The 25,544-nt window shown below is 37.1% G+C and overlaps 1 protein-coding gene across 10 annotated transcripts in view; it reads left to right on the top strand.

The window, feature by feature from the left end:
- LOC117407249 (dystrophin-like) overlaps positions 1-25,544 on the top strand; it is an 809,654-nt gene that overhangs the window by 235,048 nt on the left and 549,062 nt on the right. For all 10 annotated transcript variants that reach the window (XM_059028873.1, XM_059028880.1, XM_059028876.1 and 7 more), the window contains exons 3-7: positions 6,002-6,094; positions 6,914-6,991; positions 8,506-8,598; positions 9,999-10,171; positions 15,269-15,387. In XM_059028873.1, coding sequence (XP_058884856.1) covers positions 6,002-6,094; positions 6,914-6,991; positions 8,506-8,598; positions 9,999-10,171; positions 15,269-15,387 — 556 coding nt within the window. The remainder of the gene's footprint in view (positions 1-6,001; positions 6,095-6,913; positions 6,992-8,505; positions 8,599-9,998; positions 10,172-15,268; positions 15,388-25,544) is intronic.

Raw genomic sequence — 25,544 nt, 5'->3', positions numbered from 1 at the left:
CCCAGTTACATTGGCGCTGAAAACTAGAAAATAATTGTATAAATAAGTGCATGCCTGAAGAGTTTTGTAACATTGAAATGGCAGGGTTGAATCTGAGCGCAGGGTACAGTACCAGCTACTTAAGTCAAAGCATTACAGCTGGTGAGTGCTTGTTTGATATGCTCCCTGGCTAACAGCCACTAAGTAAAGCCGAGCTTGTCTCTATCACATTCAAGAAAAAATAAATACTTAACAGCAACCTTGGTAGATTTACTAGAACTGTCGGAGCAGAGGTCAGAATATGGATAGATTTTCAAGAAATCATTTTCTTGGAGAGTGTTTCCATCGTACGACAGTAGATTAAGCACTGCATCCAAATAAAATGCAAATGATGGATAAATAATTATGCCATATTTTAAAATGCTAACAAGCTGTTTGCATTTATTAGTGCTTCTTTGGCTGTCGGTCTGACAATAACATTAATTTGAGAAGTCAAGGTCATTTTTTGTCCATCCAACCCAGTTTTTAAATATCTGAAGTCATGCACAGGTGTGGCATGCATGGATAGTGGAGCCCCTTTGATCGTTTGACCGGGTTTAGTTCACAGAAATTTAAAACTGTAGAACCAATATGGATAAAGTTTTGTATAGTTACAAATGTGGTACTTATTGCATCAGTGAAATAGAAATAGGTCACAGCTATAAAAGTAGACCTTAGTATGCTTTTTTTGCTTTTCTCAAAGTATGTTTGTAACAGGGGGTCCTGTCACAGTGCGGGTATCTGCTGAAATATTAGAGAGACACAGAGGGTTTGCAGTTGAAATACCGCTCAGGTGTCCATGTTTTAGTAACAAACAGGCAGTTGCGGAGGTTGGTGGCTGCCACTAGTGTACCAGCAGTGGTATCCCTAGTGGGGAAGGACATGCACACAACACAAAACAAAACAGTGGGTAAAACCACCAAAAACAAAAGTTTGCCATTCAGTGGCTCAGCGGTGCTCCCACTAAAGGGAGTTCCCGCTTCAGGAACCTTCTCCCTACCACACTCTAAATAAAATGGGGTGGGATTAAAATCCCCTATATTGATCCATATGCAGAGTACTCAGATCCCAGTTAACACACGGTGATCACGAGTGGTGTGGATTCCCAGCCAATTCACTTCCAGCTTGCTGACAAAAGAACAACAAATGGAGAACCAAGAACAGAGGGCTTGGCTTTCCAGACCCTTTTTAAAGGCTGTTAACCAGTGTTAATGGATCAACAATTATGCAATTGACACCTGGTCACCTGCTGCACATTACTTTCAATTAGGCAGGGAAAGAAAATAATTTGATTCCAATTTTTATAAAGACATTAGTTTAAAAGTAGGAGTAGTACCAATGATTGGACTTCCATTCAATTTTGTACAAATTAGCTCAGAAATTCCTAATGTTTTTTTTTTTTTAATGATTATGTTGTCTGTGTATGGTAGCCAATACCAGAATACATACTTTTAGTTACAACTGGTATGTTTTTTCTTAACCTCAAGTCTCTGGGTAGACATACAATACAATACATGGCTTTTGTTTCTGTGCAACACTGTTACACTCTTATAGGCTGTAGTAACACATCTGTGTGCTTTGTTGCTAGGCTTCAGCAATAAATTACATTTTTGCTGCAGTGTGTCTTTTAAATGACTGTATACAGATCAGATCTGAAATGGCCCTGTGTATCTATTCAGAGAGTGGCTTGTGTTACACACTTTATCAATAAATGCAGTGCATTTTGTTTGGTATCACATCTCTATAGTAATTTCTTAATCTGACAGTATCTTTTACTCCAGTTATTCTATATCTTGTACAGGTTGCCTCCACAGATTTATAGAAACACTTGTAGGAGATGTCGTTACTGCATAAAATAGCTTTGCTCAAGGTTTCAACTGCATTTCAGTAGACATACGGTAGATTGTTGTGTTTGTGGATGTCTAAGCAAGTAATTGGATGTGCTTTATTTATTTATTTATTTATTGTCCAGTTCGATTGTCGTTTATATGAACCGGATCATCACCAGTAGGTTAAGATACAGTATCTGTCAGATGAACCTTTTTTTTTTTTAAATGTGTGCATTTGACTTATTCATAAAGCTCACTGGTTGTTGTTCAATAATCTTTAAAATACCAGCTAAGATCACAAAGAAATACAAAAAAATACCTTTTGCTAAGAGATGTGGAAAAAACAAATTACTATGGTTAATACAAATGATATATGTAAAAAAAGACCCTTTTGTATGGCACAATATTTTCAACACATCAGCACATGCTATGGCTTATCTAGCACACGTAAAGTGGTAGATTTGTGTTTCCAGTACAGAACAAGCCATGGGGGACACCATGATGCAATATAAAATAAACAGTTAACAAAAAAGAAAAGGGGTTGTTACAAAAAGATATATATATATATATATTATCCACTATGGGAAGTATTTGAGTCAGACATTCATAGACTTGTCTGGTGAGAAACTTTGAACCACTTGAATAATTTATAACACATATTTGAGCTTCTCCCAAATTAACTGGGCCATTGGGCTCAATTTATATTCTGTTTGCACTAGTCAAAAGTCTCCTCTCATTTTTCTACAAGGTTAAAAAAGCTACTCAGAGCTATATTTAACTGCTAACACCAAATTTTTGGTTCCAGTTTTACACCATTAAAAGGAGACAGAATACGTGTGCACATTATGTGATAGACTAATTGTGGCACAGAAGTTGCACGTTTCAAAGCCTTATGCACACATTTAATTATAAATACAACAAATAAGTAAAACACTAAACATTAGACAGAACAAAACACATTAACAAACGGCACAAGGGCCGAAGCAAAAGGTCTACAAAAACACTTGGAGATGTGAACAAACACGGACACGGACGTAAATACAGCACAGCACAACACAGAACACAGCACATAATCACCCTATTTATACACCTGCGGCCACATTCCCAAATGCTTTTGGAGGGAGGATTTTAACTCTCCCTGCCACCCATTATTCCCCACACACACACATACCTGTGTTTCGACAGGGCTTTCACACTGCCACACACCTTCCTCCTATGTGCGCAGCACACTTGGCCGCCATTTGCCACCTCCCCCCTTAAAACACAACCTCCCTCCCCTCTTCTGTCTTTCCCCATGTTGATTCTTGGGCTTGGGTTGGTGATCGGGGCTGTGGTGGAGGTCTCCTCACCACCTCCTTCTTCTGCCAAGGTGTCCTCACCGCTGACAGTGGGGCGAGGCGTTCCAGCAGCGAAAAATGCTGCTAGGGGCAACACTGGCAGCGGCAATGCTGCTCGTGGCAACACTGACAGCGGCAATGCTAACAGCTGTGCGGGACATTCTGGCAGCGGAAATGCTGCTTCCTCTGGACTTGCAGCCAACAGTGGCAACACTGGCAGCAGAGCGGGGCACTTCAGTGGCAATGCTGGTAGTGGCAATGCTCTCAACCTGTAGACAGTGGCGCTGGAGAAAGCGGGGCTTCTCTCTGTGGCGCTGCAGAAAGTGGGGCTTCTCTCTGTGGCGCTGGAGACACCGGGGCTTCTCTCTGTGGCGCTGGAGACAGCGGGGCTTCTCCCTGTGGCGCTGGAGACAGCGGGGCTTCTCCCTGTGGCGCTGGAGACAGCGGGGCTTCTCCCTGTGGCATTAGAGACAGCAGAGCTGGGCACTCCGAATGTGGAGGTGGCGCTGGCAGCGGCAATGCTGCCCTCAGCGCGGGACACTCCGGTAGTGGCGGTGGCGCTGCGCAGTCTGGCAGTGGTAGCTGCGCTGGCCAATTCAGCAGTGGCGGTGGCGCTGGGCATTCCAGATGTAGCGTTTTTTTTTTTTTTTTTTTAAACTTGCACTCCTGGTCTGAGTCTCTAGGTGCACTGCCCCATTCCTGAAACCACCTGTGACAGGCCAGCATCACTGGTAATGGTGTTTAGACCCGAAAGGGAGACTCAGACACAGAAGTTGCAGGTTTCAAGGCGCTTATGTGCACGTTTAATTATAAATACAACAAATAAACAAAACACTGAACATTAGACAGAACAAAACACATTAACAAAATAAACGGCACAAGGGCCAAAACAAAAGCTCTGCAAAAACACTTACGGAGACGTAAACAAACACGGACACAGACGTAAGTACAGCACAACACAGAACACAGAACACGCACCTCCACCTCTAACACCAATCCTATTCTCACTAACCAAGCTAACACCCATGATCACCCTATTTATACACATGTGGCTGGAGCCTTAATGAATTATTTAATCACTTATTCAACTCACGGCTCCAGCCACATGTTATTGCAGGGAGGGTTTTAACTCCCTCCCTACCACCCAATGTTCCCCACACTAATGCACACCAGTTTTGTGGGAGTAACAACAGAGTTTATGCACACAAGTATAATAAAGCATACATTGAAATAATCCAACATGCCACATTTTTTGACATTTTTGTCAAAGGTTGAGCACAGTTTTCCTATATTACTTCCAACTGTGAGTGGGGCTCCTACAAGAATATAGGAACTCTGGGGATTATATTCACAAAGCCTATTAGGAGTTATTTAAAGAATATATATTCTTTAAATAACTCCTAACAGGTTTTGTGAATATAATCCCCATATATATATATATATATATATATATATATATATATATATATATATATATATATATATATATATTGTAGCACAGTGGGGGATGGGTTGGAAATCATCCCTGCAGTAAAATGTGTGGGTTTGTTTAAATGTTATTGTTTGATTGTTTTGCTGTATTGGTTTTGTTAATTGTTTAATTGTTAGTTATTCCCTGCACCTGGAAACAATTGTAAATTAGGACCAGGTGCAGGGTATTTAAAGAAAGCAGTTAGTTTGCTCAGGGCTGCTAAGAAGAAGGAAGCAGGAAGTGGTACTCTGCGTCCTGGCAGTCGTGAGAAAACCAAAGAAGAGGTGCTGTAGTAAACCTGTGTTTGTGTTTTTGTTTATTGTTTTAGTGGGGAAACAGCCTAGCTGTCCCACTTGTAGTCAGGGTGTTCTTGTGTGTTAGTTAGCGCTCGTACAGAGCTAGGTGTTTATTTTGTATTTTGTTTTGATTTCGTTCTGCATTAAAAATTAGCGCAAAAGCATGTTTAAACCCTCCATCTCTTTGTCTGGTCAGTATTTTAAAGGGGCAAAACGAACCCGTTTACAATATATATATATATATATATATATATATATATATATATATATATATATATACAGTGCCGTGAAAGTATTTGCCCCCTGTCTGATTTTCTACATTTTTGCATATTTTTGACACTAAATGTTATCAGATCTTCAACCAAAACATAATATTAGATAAAAGCAACCCTGAGTGAACAAATAACACCCAATACCCCCGTGTGAAAAAGTAATCGCCCCCTTAGACTCAATAATTGGTTACACCACCTTTAGCAGCAATAACTGCAACCAAACGCTTCCTGTAGTTATTGATTAGTCCCTCACAGCGCCGTGGAGGAATTTTGGCCCACTCCTCCATGCAGAACTGCTTCAACTCAGTGACATTTGTGGGTTTTCGAGCATGAACTGCTCGTTTCAGGTCCTGCCACAACATCTCAATGGGGTTTAGGTCTGGACCTTGACTAGGCCATTCCTTCAATGATGGCAAGGCGTCCAGGTCCTGATGCAGCAAGCATCCCGAAAACATGACACTACTACCACCATGCTTGACCGTTGGTATGAGGTTCTTACTGTGGAATGCAGTGTTTGGTTTTCGCCAGACAAAACGGGGCCCATGTCGGTCAAAAAGTTCCACTTTTGACTCATCTGTCCATAGAATATTGTTCCAGTGCCACTGTTTACGCTTTGGACTCAGCCAGGATTCTTTTTTTCTTTTTTTTTTTATAACTTCCTCTAAGAGTGGTATCCTAGAGATGCAGAGGTAATGCATTGGGATACACCACCAATGGGACATCAGTGTATTGTTGTACCCTGCTACAGTAATCATTTACTCTCTATTTCATTGTGCAGGCTGGGAAATCTCAGATTGAAGACCTCTTCACTGATCTTCGGGATGGGAGACGGCTTCTGGATCTCTTGGAAGGCCTAGCAGGCCATGCACTAGTGAGTCATCACTCTGTTTCATGTCTATTGCCTCTGTGAAGTGATTCAGACAACTCTGATGCTTTCTTATAAAAAAAAAAAGATTAGAAAAGATCTTTGTGAATTTAAATCTCATACATTTTAGCTCCCCTCTTGCAGATTTCAATGACTTGTTTAATTGCTTTTAGAACACAAAAAATGTATAGACATTTCTTATTTGCATTGTTTATTTAACTCACATTTTCTTTCCTTAATGGCACAAACACTTATGCTATACAGAAAACAGGAGTAAGCAGATGATACTCTGATAAAATAAACACATTGAAGTTGTTATTTAATTTACAATCCTCAAAGTTGTTTCCTAGTTTTGAGAGGTAAAAAATACCTTTATTTCCCAAGTACTGTAGTAAAAAAAAAAAGTTTTTGTTTTGTTTTCAGCATACACACTTCAGAATATTGAAGCCAAATAAGAAATTAGAGTGGGCTGAAAGTAAGGCATATGAAATTAAAATACATGGAAGGAATTCTTTATAACTGGTCTTTGGACTAGGCTGAACTGTGATACTGCTGGAGGAATTCACATACAATTCCCACTAAAACTCCACTCAGTGTCAGGCAACGTGATTGCATATGCATATACCCTCCAGGCTTGTTTTAAAAAAAACATTGAGGCTGAATTAAAATGGTCATGCAACAGTCTGATTAAATTAAATTGGTTTGAAAGAAGCCTTATTTGAACTTTGTACTGTGTTCTGTGAAAAAACACATTAACCAACATTTTCCACACAACAGAAATTCTGACTTTTTACAAGACATTTTCTGCTTTATTCTTGCTTTCAGGCAAAAGAAAAGGGCTTCACAAGAGTTCATGCGCTGAACAATGTCAACCGAGCATTGCAAGTCCTGCAGAAAAATAACGTAAGTAAGAGAAATACTAAACTCAGCACTATTCAGTGTTTGAAGGTTATGGGTGGTAAGTACGTGGAAACTGTCAGGAAAAGTTTGCATCTGTTAAGCAACCCTAAAAATGTTCAGTCTATGACTAAAGGCTGGTTCTAAGTCTTCAGATTTGGTTCAGTATTTTTTTTGGTTGTGATCCAGCTTTCATTACACTGGTCTGGTGTTCTGTCTTTCCTGTTTGTGGGTTTCTGTGACATTCTTCGCAAGCTGTTCCCTATCCCTTATCCAGCCATGAGTTGGTCAGTTGTTTAGCCACTCACTCAAGTCTACCAGACATATGTGGGTATATTCCAAATAGCTTATTTAGAATCACTTTGAAAATCCATTAGGGGTGTGCTGATAGTCACAATTTTTGAGTAGCTGCCTTTAAGAAGTTTTTGTGAGAAGGTATTACTGTAAATACATCCAAACACACATTTTTATTAATGTGTTGATTTCAAAACAAGAAAAGCTGCTCTTCCCTTTACAAATGAGTACCAATAACTTCTGAGTGTTTTAAAAGCTGTTTGGAAGTGAATTTTGCTCTCATCCGGGGTGCTACTGCTGTACCAAAGCCATAAATCGATGAGGAAAATATGTTGCAAAAACTAGCAAATGCAACTGACTCGTCATGTAAATGTGACCTTTCCTAAGACTTAACGTGAGCTGCCGCTGTAGAAACTGGTATATGTATTTGATTGTCGAGTTTAGTCAGAAATACACCTCGCCCAGGACTACAATCCCACAATTCACTGCAGAGATGACGCATTTCTAAGGAATCGAAGGAAAGTTTATATTTTTTTAGTTTCATATCAAAAGGATAAAAGGAAGGTAAGACAAATAACCGCTTATACAATATGAGTTTTAATTAGTTTAATCACGACAGGTTCTATATTAAATAACACTGCCAGTTTGTTACTGATTGCTACTCAATAATTGTTTCACGGGACAGGAGCAAGGGCTGCGTGGAGGAAGAATCTCAGAAATTGAGAATAAGAGAGAAGTGCTTTGTGACTTAGGAAAGAGTACAGGGTTTTCCTTTGTCTCGCGGAGGGCCACCCTCACAGAGGTGAGACTGCGGTGAACGTAGAGGGGAGAGAATGGGAAAACTAGAGTTAGGATAGATTTGGCCAGATTCTGGCTTGTGGAGAACCTACCTGGTGAAATAAGACACTTTGAAGAGACTAATTCTATTTAAAATACCTGTTGTGTTCATTGCTAGTTTTGCATTCCTTTCAGAAAAAAAAGTAATGTAAAGTTAGTGTGACAGGTGGGAGGCAGGATGCGACCCTGCACACCACAAACAAGCATCTTAACCACTATGCAAAAGAACCGGGGTCGTCTGTATTCGTGGTTATAGAGCTTTTCAACTCATCTCATCTCACTGACAGAGGACAAAATACTGCCTGTTACATTTGCATGCTTCAGAAAATAACTTCTATTTTTAAACTTTAACTTTTATTAACTGTTTTCCTGTTGTTTTCTACCAATAGGTTGAGCTGGTAAACATTGGAGGAGCTGACATAGTGGATGGAAATCATAAACTTACCTTGGGTTTGATTTGGAGCATTATCCTCCACTGGCAGGTGAGGGGCGTGTCGTGATGTTGTTAAAGTTATACCGTACAACACGACAGAGACAAATAAGGTTTGAAAGTCGTATGAATCAGGGTTGGAATCAGACTGTTCATATGAATATGTGTGGTGTGCGGGCAGGCTGGTTTGATGTTAATCCAGAAGGCAGTACACAAGTACAAAAACAGATCACATTTATATTAGTAGTATCAAATGCTTTACCATACAAAGCATAGTTCTGCAGTTTTATTCTATAACATACATGTCAGAGTCAGGTACCTTTATTATTTGTCCCGATTGTACTTCAGATACATCCCCCGAACGTCTTCGTATATTTAACAGTGTGCAGCCCAATAGGTGGCACTGAAAAACTATACATTGCCTACGCACAGTAACCGGTTACTAAAGGATCATTACTGTTGGTTTGATGATAGATCATGGATAACAGATTAACAGATTTACTGTCAATTGTGTTATGTTTCCTAAAAACAAAGATTTTTCTTAAGAACAATAATAATAATAAAAATAATAATAACAAATAAAAAACTAGTACGAGCATAATACTCCTCATATTTTATAAGATATTTTTTGTCATCCAAATCATAGATTTGCAACGAGAAAGTAAACAGGCTGTTTTCCTTTCATATATTTTAAATGTGACTGCTGCCATATCACTGTGGCACTAAGAAGTCATGTTGCTTGTACTGTATGAGACCAATTTTACAAAACTCCTACTTAGACAATTTAATAAAACAAAAGCAGTTTTTATTCTGTATTATAGGATGGTTATAAAAAAAAAAATGCACCAATGCAATTTAGAGCCCTATTAGCATGCAAGCAGGGCCACTTTCTCTTACAGTTACATGAGGTATGCTGGACCTTTAAAATTGCATTGCATTAAATTGCTAAACGACTTTGGTGGAATTAGGTCATTGTATGCAATACATTAAAATACATCAAAAGGCTGTTTATGATGCTTGTAAGCTAATTTAACATGTCTAACTGTTGGGGATGCATTGGAGTCAAAAGCAATTTTGAAGGATACTGAGATGGATCCATTGACTGATATTTATGAGTATTGCTGTTTATCTAAGTTTATTATTGCTGGTCATAACTTGAAAGCTTCTCTGAATGTCATTAATTCATCTGATGGTTTCCATTTTATCAGAGGTAACCTGATGTAATTAAAAGTAGGAAAAAGTATGTAGTACAGCATATTATGTTCTTCTCTTAGTAGATTTCTGTCACATTTTGTCTATTTTAAATGGGATTGAATGGTTGTTCCAAATCACAATGAGCTGTGTCCCTGAACATTTCTCACATACAAGTAGGTTTTGATTCAGAATGACAAAGCCAAAAGATTGTTATTACTGCCTATTTTCTGTGGTGTAAAATCACTGTCTCTCACACAGGTAAAGGATGTTTTGAAAAACATCATGGCTGGTTTGCAACAGACAAACAGTGAGAAGATCCTGCTAAGCTGGGTGCGCCAGTCAACCCAGGACTACCAGGAAGTCAATGTCGTCAATTTCACCAACAGCTGGTCTGATGGTCTGGCCTTCAATGCACTCATCCATAGTCATAGGTACGATTTATTTATTTTATATCATTGATCTTGCAGCCTTTTATAATTACTATAAAATGTTAACATATGATGAATAAAACACAAATAAATGACGTAAACTGTTTTTTTCATTAACCCTTTATGCTGCTGTGTACTACATACCCATATTCAATATAGAGATAAAAATGTTTTTTTTTTTATTCAATATAGAGATAAAAACATTATTATTATTTTTTTTATTCAATATAGAGATAAAACGTTGTTTTTTTAACAATGTAAACAAAAACGCTGCTAATAACGATAATAACAATAATAATCAGTAAACAGTAATTATCAAATAAAAATCAAACAACATCAAAATGTGTGCCATTTATTGAAATGTTCAATACAACAGAACCCGGGGTTGCCTTCGCAACCACTGCACATTTTTCTTTTGTCTTTTCTTTTCATTTTCGTAGCAGACCTTGTACCTTTTTTACGGTGCCTGCTTCGCTTGTGTTGGAGGGATAGTCACAAATGCATATACACAGATACTTTGCGCAGGCATTGTGATGGATCTGGCTTCCGCATTGCCTGCTGTACCCAGCACTGTGTTTTGATAGTATTTCGTCACAACACTGCCATTTCAAAACAAATAGCTTCCCGTTTACAGCTGGCTTACCTGTAAAGTAGCTGCATGCTCTTTTGTTTGTACAGTTTGTACTGTTCTTGGTTCCACATCCTCTTCATCATAATCGCTGAGTAATAAGTCAGCATCACTGTCGCTGGTATCGAAATCCTCCGAACCAGCTTCACTCCCGTTGCTCATTATAGAAAGACCATGTACGTTGCCATGTTTAGCTTTCGCTGAAAACTATATAAACTATAACTAAACAAGTAAAACTAATAATAAATAAAAAAAATAATAATTTAAAACACTATATATATACTTGTAAAAGCTGAATGGCTTCCTGCAATATATCTCAGCCTTCTAAACGCCCAGAGCTACAGACTGGAATTGCTACATGACACGCAATTGGATAAAAAAAGTCACCTGACCCTTCCCCAACTTTCATTGCACATTCCACAGTACTAACACTGCTTTAGAGAATGAAACCTGAAACGCTAGACTGAGAAACCGATCATAGAATAGAATGGGAAACGTGACGTACGCACATACGGCATGGTACTGTAAGTGGGTTTTCAATTGACGTACGTGCGTAAGTCATGGTGTTGAAGTGGTTAAGTGATGGTTCATATCAGCTTCATGAAAACTGAAATGTGTAAATAAAGATGGGTGGTATTCAGTAAATGACAATCTAAGGCTGAAAAAATAGTTTTCATCTTTCTGGCAATGAACAATAAACCAGCCACTAGTCTGATCACAATGGGGTTACTTGGGTTCCTGAAATATATACAACCAGTCACGTTTAGAGAAAGGCAACTTGGTATGGGTTTGAAATACCATATTTAGTATTCTCCTTGTTTAGATTAATTTTGTATATAACTTTATATTTCATTAATCACATCCTAGTGATATAATTCAAACTAAAAAAGGAAAGCACCCTTTTGGGCTCAATATAACAATCAAATATGTCTTCTCTCTAAGTGCAGATGGTAAGTATTAACCTGCGCCTCTGCAATACACTGCACTTCAGTGGATATAAGAAATTTACTGGGGGGGAAAGCGTTGCAAGTTAATGGTTACACTCTGTACCAGCTCTGCTTAGAGAGAAGACATGATTGAGGGCTTTATGGAGGGTTTTAACTTTAAAAGTCAGAATGTGATCAAGGAAACAAAGAAAAGTATCTGCAAAGTGATTCTAAACAACAAGAAGATTACATGAGTTAAGATATCTGTAATCTGTTATACCTATAACAAATTGCCCGTCAAAAAGGCTATATTTTACTCCTTAGTGATTTTAGACACATATACTTTACAGATATATTTTGAGATACCTCAGCTATGCAGAGTTTCCTTGGACCATAGGTTTGGGAAATACGTGTATCTGTGTCTATTTTTATAAAGCAAAATATTCTGGTGCATAATTTGTATTTTTCAGTGTTAATTGTGCGAAACGTGCCAGTCTTAAAGCGAAGATCTATATATAATATATTCATAGAGGCTTGTCAATTTACTTGCCACTATTTTCTTCGAGAAATATGATTGGCTTGAGCATTTTTAAGCAGTCAGTAATGCTATTTTAATAAATCATCCAGCATCATAAAGAAAACATCTGTCAATCTGCATAATTAGCTGCTTCACAACTTATTATGTGACTTTGGTGCTACTGCAGCTGTTAATAGCAATGTTCAGTACAATGTCCTTGTTTAAACTTCGAGGGGTTACAATCCATTACTCCATTACTCCATTGTCAGGAGAATTGTTAGGAAATGCAGCCTTCATTAGGGAAAAAATGGCAGCATTAATAAATCCCATATTGTTCCCCAGACAGTGGAAGTAATATAAAGGTAATTTGTTCAGGAATCATTCACGTCAGGCTTCAGTCACAGATGTTCTGTGAGGAAGTCAATCTTTAAATATTCTTTTTAAAGTGTCCAGTGTTTCTACTGAGTTATACAGTTTATTTAATAACCAACATTTTTACATTACAACAAAGAATTGGACAAGGAGAGTTAAAGCATGAGTTAAAGTTCTGTGTATGAGAATTAAAAAAAAAAAAAAAAAAAAAAAGATGTAGAATTCTGCAAATGTGGAGCTATTACGGGTTGAAATCAGCTTTTTAATAACCACATCATCAAGTTCAAAGTCTTAGTTGAACTGGAGTCGTTCCTTTTGGATATTTTTGTCTTGATAACATGGTTAAATGGTGTATTTTATTTGAGTGTATTCTTGTTTGTATTTACATTGCAAATCAATAAAGTGACTGCATTTTTACTATGACTATCTTAATACTTACTTATTACCAAATACTGTTGAATTGTCAGTCACATTCTGCTGTAGCCTCATTCTTGGGGCAATGATTATTAGTGGTAGCATTAAGGGAAGAATTATACCCACTGGAATCATACATGTGTTTGTGAATTCTTTGTGTGTTTGTCTTATTTGTGTTATCTTTTTTTAACACAATTGCTGTTGTGAAAAAGTGAGTTTAAGCCACGCAGTACCTAATTTAACATGGCAAGTGCAGTGGGTAGAAATGTAGAATGTTCTTCACCCTTTGGCAGGGTGTCTCATTCACTGTAAAAATTAACATTTCTAAGCCAATGTATTTAGAGCAATATAGCCCGTCGTGTGCCATAATAACCAATGCAAACCAGTACGAATAATCTCGGAATACATGAATCTAATGGTTAGGCATTTTTTATATATAAAAACAACAGTTTACCGCCTTTCATCCATCTGCAGTCTGAAAGGTCTAAAAGGATATGAGATACAAGTGAGAAGAAGTCCTTCAAGTTTAAGGCAATTATTGTGTTCTCTATTTAAACTATGACAGACAGGGCGACAGATCAGACACGATCATGCATAGGGATCTGCTATATGAATGAGAACAATAAAAATGGCATAAATGTATACATTAAAACATGTTCAAAGATAATTACTGTCATTCATGAATTCCTAAACAAAATTCAGAATAATATCTCTGTAAACTACTGCATCACCATTTTAAACCTGCTTCTGTCTAATCCAATTGCAAATAAAGAGATTCCACTAGCCAACAAAATCTAAATTGACTTGGACAAAAAAGAAAAGTGTGTTGTCTGCTTCTTTGTTTGTTCCACAAGTCATCACACATGATTTATTGATGCATGTCCAGCTATTAATGTTTCTACATGTAAATATTGCTTAATGCTAGCATATTTTTAGTATAAAAAAAGATAAAATACAGTGCCTAATAATATCTTTCAAAGCGCATTCGACCTGTGGGGCTTGCAGAGTTTCTGACAGTAACTTGAGATCAATTAAATAGTTCACTGCTCTGCCTTTCAAGCACTTGGCAGGCCAACAAGGAGACAGAGCCACTGTCAGTTTTTATTGCATGCTAGGGAAGGCAGTAATAATAAATCAGTTTTTCTTGGGTAAACTGTAGCCTTGGAATATGTTGATTGGATTAATATATTATACATATTAGTTTAAAAATGTATTGGCTTTAAAATCTTATTATTTTAGGAGCAACATTATCAACAGACTAAACCCAGACAAGGGCTTTGTATTTCACTATGTTATGTAAACTGGCCCAAATGTCCCTACCTTACGATTCTTAACATACTGTAAATCTCTCCAACACTGCACCTTGTATAAGTCAGTATTTAATATTCCATTTAGTAACCATAATTTGAATACAAAAAAACTCCTTTTACATTAACAGAAAGAGAAATTGACCATGAATGAAGGCTTGTCATCTGTCAGTAAAATAAAGCTTCCAGTGCCATTGACTCATGTTCAGTGGTATACTGTAATATGTTTCCTTAGAGCTCACTTACTACAGTAGCTTACTCGATTGTTCAATAGAAGCCTTTGTTGACTCATTCTCAAGCTTTAGTGACACCCCTCGCCTGCTCTCCTCTCCTGAAACCTTACTACTCATATCAATCTATTGGCCAAACAGTCCAAATTCTCACCGAAGAATGAGCTTATTATGAATGTCGCCCACGTGCTCCACTATGATCCCTCAGAAAGAAAAACTGAAAACTAAAAGAGGATCTCATGCTGTTTGAGTTTATATTGATGTACATTTACAGTAAATACCTGCAGATCTATGTTAAAAAAGAGTACATTTTATAACAGACTCTTGACCGGAAGGTCGTGGGTTCAATCCCAGGTGGGGGACATTGCTGCTGTACCCTTGAGCAAGGTACTTTACCTAGATTGCCCCAGTAAAAACCCAACTGTATAAATGGATAATTGTATGTAAAAATAATGCAATTGTATGTAAAAATAACATGATATCTTGTAACAATTGTAAGTCGCCCTGGATAAGGGCATCTGCTAAGAAATAAATAATAATAAGAAGAAATAATTCTGGAGTGCATCACAGTAAAACTTTATGATATTGCCTGGTGCTATAAAGTTGTATTCTCTGGGCCTCTATTTTTAGGGCAGCAATTTCCAAAGAAATGATTGCAATCCACAGAGAGACTAGATGAAATTAATAATCATGTTTCCTCTCTCAGGCCTGACCTCTTTGAGTGGAGCAGCGTACTGAAGTATCAGTCAGCGATTGAAAAACTGGACCATGCATTCAGCACAGCCAAACAACACCTAGACATCGAGAAACTGCTGGATCCTGAAGGTTGGTTCAAAGGGGCATTTAGTCTCCTTGTCTATCTTTTTCCATTAGATAATATCAGAGACAGTGAATGCAGATACTGTATAATTCGCAGATTATGATAGGCACATATTAGATTTTCGGTTAGCTGCTGTGTGGAGATAGCAGTTGGTTGCCATACTACATGTTGAAGGGGAATCTTCAGGTGGAACAGCGTTGTCCTTGCAAGGTGTGATTTTTTGTGAGCTTGCAAGTTTTGTAAAGAGAGAGATATACAGTATGGTGCTGTGTATCATAGGCCAGCTGTGTACATGTTATACTGTGTTCATGTTAAGGTGACCAAAAAGAGGCTGCCTCCCAGGGGTCTCATTGAGGGTTTTTTTCATCACCTTTTTCAGTTTTATCCCATTGCTTTATGAGTGCCGGTTGCACTCCCAAGCACTGCTTTAACATATTTGAACCTACTTCTAACTTGTTGATTATTGTTGTTTATTTCTCCAATTATCCTAATTAACAAATTAAATATGTGTTGATGTTAATTATAAAATGAATATAAACCAAACAGCATGAGATCATCTTTTAGTTTTCAGAACTGTTTTAGAATAATAAATAAAACAAAAATAAATGTTAATTATTTACCTTTATTGGTATTACTGTTGCTTTTCGTCAGATACAAACCTTTACATTTTTCGCCTCTTGGTGCTGTGTTGCACATACTTTAATGCTGACACCATTTATTTCTGAAAAATGGCTACTAGAGAGGGAAACATGTTCCCCTACTTCAATGAGACCATGGGCTGGTGGCACATGTGTCTGGGGTCATGGATAACACAGAGGAAGGCGATGCTTCCACCTGCCCCACACTGCAGCACCAGTTATGGTGGCATTTCGAATTGGACATGTGGTTCTTTGTTTTTCAATGTGTTCTAAACATTTTGGTTTAAGTTGACTCAGAAATGTCTTCATCTAGACAATGTGGGGAAGCTATAAAAAAGGCCAACAAGATGCTCGGGTATATTGTGAGAAGTGTTGAATTTAAATCAAGGGAAGTAATGTTAAAACTTTACAATACATTAGTAAAACCTCACCTAGAATATTGTGTTCAGTTCTGGTCACCTCGTTACAAAAAGGATATTGCTGCTCTAGAAAGAGTTCAAAGAAGAGCAACCAGAATTATCCCGCATTTAAAAGGCATGTCGTATGCAGACAGGCTAAAATAATTTAATCTATTCAGTCTTGAACAAAGAAGACTACGCGGCGATCTGATTCAAACATTCAAAATCCTAAAAGGTATAGACAATGTCGACCCAGGGGACTTTTTTGACCTGAAAAAAGAAGCAAGGACCAGGGGTCACAAATGGAGATTAGATAAAGGGGCATTCAGAACAGAAAATAGGAGGCACTTTTTTACACAGAGAATTGTGAGGGTCTGGAACCAACTCCCCAGTAATGTTGTTGAAGCTGACACCCTGGGATCCTTCAAGAAGCTACTTGATGAGATTCTGGGATCAATAAGCTACTAACAACCAAACGAGGAAGATGGGCCGAATGGCTGGCTTCCTCTCGTTTGTAAACTTTCTTATGTTCTTATGTACAGTGGGTTCTATGGAAAATGTCCCCGGTACCGCGTTAGGCACGGTCAATGATACAGTGCTAAATGTACTGTATTTCAAGGTGAGACATTATCTTTTTGCAGAAATTAGCTGTTTTTGTTTGCTGTCATGTCATGATTTCAACAGACCACAATTTTCTCTGAATGCTTTGCTTGTTTATATTGTACTGTACATGAATGTGTTTTTTTTGTATCCTAATTAAAGAGACAGTTTCCAGGAGGATGTTTTCTAATCCTGGCTATGTTGTAATCAAGATATACTCTTGTCAAAGCCACTGTTCTTGGCGTAGGCCTAACACCACCAATTGTGAGACATTTTTTCAGACATTTGATTTTACACTCTCTTGTCTAAATAGCCCTTACCAAATTATGACCAACATCCAATTTACAGGGTGTTGACAAGAATGGAATATATTTTGTTAGTGAATTCTTTAGGCACAATGTGATTCTTAATGTTGTCTTAGACACATAGACAACTTAGACAGCTAATTAACATGTCACACTAAAGTCAGCTAAGGAATATGTGTGATAGGTGGTGACAACATGACATTAAAATATTTTGTTAAATGGAAGACATGAATATAAAATCTCAGTGCAGCACATTGTCTGGAATTAATTAACCAGATGGGAAGTTAAATATTTATATAGCTACATAACAAATTAAATTTCAGGTTATCATACATGTTGTCTAAATGGATTAATTATATGATGTTCAACAGTACAATAAGGTGTTTTAGGCCATTCAATATTCTGTTTATATTTTTAATTAATTGGAATAATTATTTTTTTATATTAAATCAATTAATTAAGGGAATATGTTTTATCTGTAATTCAGTATGTTAATGTAATATTATTCAGCAGTTTATTCAACTTTATGAAGAATAGATGAGTTAATTCTATATGGTGATGCAAAACGATATATACTGTAAAATATGTAAATATACAGTATATACACACATTATTACTGACCATGCTCTGCCAAAATAGATTATGCATGATTTACAAACAGCAAACAGCACTATATATTACTTATTAAATATTTTTTGATGGATTCTATTACTTCTAAATCTGAGGATTTAAAGAATTATATCTATTGTGTCTGAAGGATATTACTGCTTCCAATCATCCAGGATCTCATATATATATATATAGATATATATATAGATATATATATATATATATATATATATATATATATATATATATATATATATACAGTATATATATATATATATATATATATATATATATATATATATATATATATATATATATAGTATCGATTTTTTTACTGTACATTTTTTATCAAATGTATTGAAATAGCCAGTGGGATTTTACATTTTAAACTAGTCAAACCAGGGACGGATGTCTGGAAGTACTTAATGTTCATGAACATGGCACTGGCAGGTCCCTAGCTTGATGCAATTAATGGGGTCATGAAATATACTGACTGCTTGTTACAATGTCTGACAGTATCAAAAAAGTGTAGCTTCCAAACGTCTCAATCGCTTAGGCTGTTTACATCGTCATTTAGGAGGGGAAAATGGAGGAGAAGGCAAGGGCTAATCAAATCTCTTACCTGCCAATAAAAAAAAGTATTACTTGGAAGTGGAAATCACAAAGTTACTAAGCTGGCTTTTGACTTCCAGTGAGAAATCTGCATAAATAAATGGGAACAGAGCAGCACAATGAGAATATGGGTTAGAACGCGAAAGGAATCTGGAGTAAAAGAAAAGAAAAAACAACAAGATAATCTTCACAGAATGAGATCTGACAGGCCAGCGTGCAGAGGATCACCTTAGCTTTCTGCGAAAGCTTGAAGATAAATTGTTTTGGGATTCAAGTGACGTGAAGGAGAAAAGTACATAAGCTGCATCTGTATGATGGAGAATTCAGAGAATTTTTCTAGAGGACCTTTGTAAATGTTAGCAAGATACAAAGGTAACCAAGCACCAATATTTACCTCTCCCCTTACATCTCAATTAATGATTACATGTCCTGTCATGAAAGTGATTGAGACATCCAGCGCAAGGAATCAGTTAAAGGCTGGCTAGATTGGTCAGTGTACTCACTTACATGCATTGTGTTTTAAGTAAGCTTTGAAGTGTGCTGCTTTGAACTGATAATACTGCTTTACATCACTTCAAGGGGGATAGTTCAATAGGAATGCATTATGTTGGCGTTGGCGGTCAGTCAGGCATGATTTGTGATGTACCTTTCAGTGAAAATGAAAATGTTTAGACTACATTTTCTGACCATTGTGACGGTATCTTTGGATTGAAGTATACAAGTACAGTATGCAGTGTTTTTCTGAAATATCATAAAATATCTGTTCTATTGTAATTTTTGTTTGTTTGTTTTGTTTTTAGGAGAAGGACACTGTTGCAGTATTGTAGTATATTATGTTTTAGATTTAAATGCATAGAACACTATGGTTGTTGTAGATTCTCTATTTGGGATTAGCTTCCTTGGCTGGCTGGTGGGTTAGTGTACCACCACATTATTAATAATTGGCGAGGGACTTTTGCTACTATACTCATATTGTTGCTATGTTATTGGGTTGCTTTGGGGTACATTAATAGAGCGTTTACATGGAGGTTAGTGACAGGCAGCTTGTTAAACAGGCAGCCTGATGTCACAATAGGGTATGGCACAGCAGGGAAGGTGAATAGGGAAGGCAGTGCAGTGGGACAGGGAGAGCATGCGATGGCTGTGACTGAGCTGGATTACATCTGTGTCATAGCCAAAGGGCAAGAGATTGGGCCTTAGAGGCCTCTCAGTGTGTCCAGGGAATTAATACAATTCCCTGCTGCTCCTGGGGGTGAAAAAATGACTCCTCTGGTGTGTGTATTTATCAACCTCCTTTTTTGCAGAAGTTTGAGCTGAAATCCTTAGATTGATATTGTTAAATATAACAAAACTCTAACTTCTTAGCCTCTGACAGCCTTTACTTACCTAGCAACCTTTTTGCTTATTTATTTATTTATTTTTAGTAGTTTCTGTCTTGAGCCATTGCAACCATTTCAGAACTGCAGTGTGGCTTTGACATTGCTTGCAACTTCTGAAGACTGTTGAATACAGTGATACAGTGTGTCAGACAGGCAATTTTACACATCAATAAACGACCATTATTTAAAAAACAAAAACCCACTGATGTCCATTTCTACAAACCTACAACATGAATATACCACAATATCCCCCACACACCCAAGCACACACATGAATGACTTGAAAGCATGCTACTGATATAGAAGTTAAAAGGTAACGTACTTACCACGTGCCTGTGTTTCCGTGCTTCTCCCCTCGCCTCCAATGTTCTCCCTCTGGGAGCCAGTGACTCTTGCCAACCTGCCTTAGGTGCTCAGTCACCGTCACGCCTCTTTTCTATAAAGGCGGCTCACCACTGGGCCAGATAGAAAATCTATTTGCTAAACTAGACGCACAGATTGTGCCTTGTGATTGTAAAATATGTAGTCACTGGCCCTAAAAGGTTTAATAAAAACAGGCCTAACGTTATACAACTGTATAAGTCTTAGCTTGCTTTGCCTTTTTAACTTTTAAAGACATTTGGAAAGTTAAAAATAAATAAATAAATAATGACAATCTGGAAAATGGCAAAAGCATAAAATATGAAAATGCTTTATTTCAGGGAATATGCAGGCTTTTAGCCATACTGTATTTTCCTTTATCGGTGTTAATGGCCAGTAACAGACCAAGACACATATAAATCTCATTGTCTAGACTGACAAATTGTCATTCTTCTTAACTCCTACAACAAGGAATAACAAGGACCAAGGATCATTCAGTAATGTATTAGTTATGAATTACCTTCAGAAAAGGCAACTGTTTTGTAATAACCACATGGAGGCTGTAATAGGCTGTTCCTTACAACAAAGAAAAAGCTTTTCAGATTTGACACTTTCTCAACAACAAAAGGCTGCTGTATGATGTGATAATGATAGATGATGTGTGATGCTATTTTTTGGTTTGAAATACTTTTTTTTATGGAATACCATTTTTTTGAAGAGGCACCTTTGAATGTTTGTCTTTTTAACGGTGGAATGATGTTTCCCATTTTAACAGTAGTTTTTATTTACATTTACTTTCAATATGATTTTTTTTTCCATAGCACACAGGTTCAATTAGGTTCTGAAAAGGAAAGTCAGATGTGAATGATTTCAATTTGCAAAGAATATGCAGTAGAATTTATTTCAGATTTCTGTTATGAATTTCTGGTGAAAATCAGCAATAGAAAAAAGGGAAACATTTTGCTTGGAAGGTTAATCTGGCAATAGAATATCAAAGCAGCCTTGCTGTGACCTTCAGGAAGGTCAGTAACAGTAGTCGAAACCAGCTCTGTTCCAGGAGGCCATGGTAATTGTTCTTTATCACAGTTTTTTATGGTCTGTAACACTTCTCTTTTATTTGGCCTGTAATAAAAGCTACAAAAAAGCCAACAGAAACCTCTAAAACATTTTAAATTACAGGGAGACTTGTAAACTTTATGATGTGTTTTTTGTTAGTGACAGAAATGAAGTCCATGCTTCAAAAATAGGTTTCTTCTTATAGCAACACAACCCTTATAAAAGTTTACCACAGTTTTTTTTTTACAGTTTTACAATGCTTTAACCATGGTTATACTATGCATGTACCATAGTATACCCTGGTTTGCCATGTTTATTCATATGCTTTACCACACCTGGTTGTTCTTTACAATGCTTATCTATGCATGACCATATTTTCACAATAGTTTATTACACTTTGCTATGTTTTTCTAAAGTAAAGTTTTATAGCAGTTTATAAGGGACAATACTGATATATCATGATTAAATATTTGTAGCATAAATATGTATGTAGGGGGAAAAATAGCAAACCTGGTAAAAATGGGAGTAACGCATCATTAAAGCAATATGTAATTGAAGGCAACAATAGTTTTGTAAACTAGGTCATCTGTGTGAACTATTGTTATATAATTGCATCAAGTTTGTTTATTTTTATAAAAAAATAAATGATGGTGAAACGCTCATTACGCATTCCTGTACAGTTCTAAAAATGTAATTAGTTTGCCTGCATAATGCTTCCCTTTACATTTGCAAAATAAGGATTTTTAAAGTGACTCAGGCTGGTTTTAATTACACCTCAACTATTGAAATGTGAAACTTTGTTTTTCTGTACCATATTATAATAAATTACGATTATACAAATAATTGGATCCAAAAACAATGATTTCAACCTTCCTTGAGGGCGCTTTTATATACCAGCTCCACCGAATCACACACTTTTCTTGGTTCATTTTCTTATTATAATACATGGTGATCTGTTATTTTATTGGTGTAGTTTTGGAATTCCTTGGTTATTTCACTAGGAGAGTGAAATTGGCTACCCCTTTAACACATTATTCCTCATTAACCAGTCATTTCCCCCCCTGTTGACTAACGTGCTTAGCAGCCAGTAACGTCCTTTCACCCTGAAGTTTAACCAAACAGTAACCAAAGATACACACTTGGGTTATCCTCAGCTAAATGCAGTTTAAAAAAAATGTATGGATGTTTTTTGTCTTTGCCAACAATTTTGGTATCCTGTTGAACTATGCTTTTCTAAGTGCCTGAAGCATATTCCAGGTGCAATGCAATCTGCATCAAAATACAGACTGCTTTCTCATTGAAGAATGGAAAATGTGCAAAGAGGTGATATTGGATGATATGGGACTGTTGTAATAATGTTAGAGAATTGTCTCCTGACTGAAAATCAGCAGTTCCATGCAGACCTATGAAATGACTGAATGAAAGGGTGCTAAAGAAGTTAACTTTTGTAGCCGAGTTAATAGCAGGTAACCTAAAAAGTTCAGTAGGTTACTGTAGGTGAAAAAAAAGTCTTTACTTTACAATACAGTGGTATGTTCAACCCAACAAGAACTTTTATATAAACGGCTATAAGACTGTCGACAGGGTGTGAGACCACATGGGCAACCAGGTTAACACTGGTTTGATGTGACATATCGTCAAACCGTTTAAATTGTTCTGAGGTACATTAAGTAATCGTTCCTGTGAAGTCTTGGATAAAACACCAGACTACCTAACGTTACTGTCAGCCCATCATGGCTGAATCTCACTTGAAACTTAGAATAAATCCAAATAATTTCCACAGCAAATCAAACTGTGAAAACGCTGTACAAATAATTGCAAAATGAAACATTGTGGAGTTTTATCGAATCTTAACATTGGTTACTATTTGCTTTGTGTGTGGGGTTAAAATTGCTTTTATTCCAATTCAGCCTCTCTTAAAGTTTAAGGACCAATTTTCTTGTAGCAGAAAATGTTTGCAATGTCACAGCACGCTGCTGTGCACATTACTCATCACAGTTTCCTTGGTAATGCCACCACCACTTAGTTACAAAGATGGTGATTTCAAGGTCTCAACAATTATTGTACCACTGCGTAACCAATTTTAACATAAAAGGCTTTGCATTTCAGCTTACACCTTATAATGGAACTGCTGTTATCTGTGAAGCAACTGGAAGTATTATGTTTAAGCACATAGCAGTTCCAGCATCATTCTGCTTTGGGGTGGTTTTAGATTTAAACAGAAGATGTTATTGCTGCTGAAGATAGACAAGTACATGTGCCTCTGGTGTATTTTACACAGTGAGATTGAAAAGAAATAAGCAAGAAGGGCTTCTTCAGTCATACGTTTCCATTGCTGTCTGAGAAAAGTACTTGAATCTTGGTGCTTAGCCCAAGCAATATCTTTAATCGATTCAATCAGTATACTGTATATCTTGTGCAGTCTGCCAATCTGTAATTGTCTCTGATTATGATTTGTCGATGATTACAAGTGACCAGCTGTTATTAGATGGATTTGGAAGCCTTTCAATCCCTGTATTCAGTGTTGGCCAAACCTGGTGTTAAAATCGTGTCTATTTAAAAAGACATTTGATGAAAAGAATAGCAATGACTTCTTCTGTGGCTATCTTAATTGAAAAGCAAACAGATGCATCATAGCTCCTGTTACCCATTGTAAGACAGAGATAATGTAAAAGTGTGAGTTGACTATTGTATCACCAAATTGACCCGCCCCCCAATAAAACGCAGAGGATAACACAGAAACACGTCTGATTGGCAATTTTCAATTTGGAAAAATGCCCATAGTGAAAGGCAGAGCTGCTGAACGATCGGTGAGGTGCCCACATTCTCTTTCACAAGGCATTGAGTTGAGAAAACAAGGGTAAAGATGAGCTTTTTTACAGCTTGATTCTAGGATAATAGCTCTTCTGGTATAAGGACAGAGACAGAAAGATTGAACTTTCACTAGTCTTGTAATTTGTAAAGTGAGCCACATCGATGGAGACGGGCTCGCTCCGCAGCCGGTATAGCAAGGCCATGATAGCTCAGTTGAACTGGCCATCTGTGCTGTAATCGCTACCTGTGAGAAGTTGTTTTTGGCTATGACTGTGCATGAGTCAAGCAAAAATGGGCACCTCTGTGAACTAGACTGGGCAGGGAACCAACATGAGAAAAACGCCTCTAGCGTTTATTTAATTTTTAAATTTGAGATATTATATGACCAGTAAAACAGTCATTTTGTAAATCAATTAATACATGTAAAGAAGACGCAAAAGACCTACACTCGGGAGTTAATAACATTAGCTGCAGGTGAGGTGAGAAGGTGGGGAGCTGTGAACCAAGCTTGCCGAAAGATGTATTAAAACTGTCTGGAAAGTGCCAATTACAGTAGAAGAGGGCGGGGGCCAGACAGATTTAATTGCTTGGAATTAATAGCTGGCTATAAGGAACTAAAGTTATACTATTCCTTAGTATCAATTAACAAGTTTAGGAATGTTAACACCATCCCAGGCAAACTTAAATCCTACACCAATATATTTACATGCAGGGGCCTCAGCCCAGCCACATATTTACATGCAGGGGCCTCGGATCTCGCACAGATGGATTTCATACTTCCTGAAGGGAACTCACAGGGAGGTTAATGGTTACATTCTTAAGTAAACTTAAGTAAACGTCCTAGTACAGTATTAAGTCATCAGAATGTGACAACTGAAACAGAAAATGATATACCTATGATATATATAAACTGGAAAGAAAATCCATTAGTTAAGATATGTGTGATATTTCAAATTATATAGGGTAGTTAAAACAATATTTCTTCTTTAAGCAATTGGTAACATTGACCAAATTTCTCTTTACGTAAGGAACACTTCAGTAATACCATGTCCCACTTTTCTATGTTGGCAATTCATCTGAGTGGTTGTACATTTTTTATTATTTCTATGTAGCCAGACTCTGGATTTGTTTTGAGTAAATCTATTAGTATACTGTTATACTGGAAGGATCAGTTTGCATAGTTTCTTTCTCAAGGAAATGGTGCAACCACTATATCACAGACAGTGTATTATTATATTTAGCCAGGCTCTCTGTCTTTTCTCAAGTGTGTTACAGCCCTCTAAAGCTTTCTTCAACCAGATTAGAGAATGGCTCAAACAGTTCTATTACATTTCCATGGTGACAGGCATTACAGGGTTTGATAAGGATTATTGACCCTTTCAAATTCATAC

The sequence above is a fragment of the Acipenser ruthenus genome, chromosome 8 (assembly GCF_902713425.1).
Source record: "Acipenser ruthenus chromosome 8, fAciRut3.2 maternal haplotype, whole genome shotgun sequence".
Lineage (NCBI taxonomy): Eukaryota > Metazoa > Chordata > Actinopteri > Acipenseriformes > Acipenseridae > Acipenser > Acipenser ruthenus.
The sequence above is the reverse complement of the archived record's forward strand: the minus strand, read 5'-3'. Positions and strand labels throughout refer to the sequence as shown.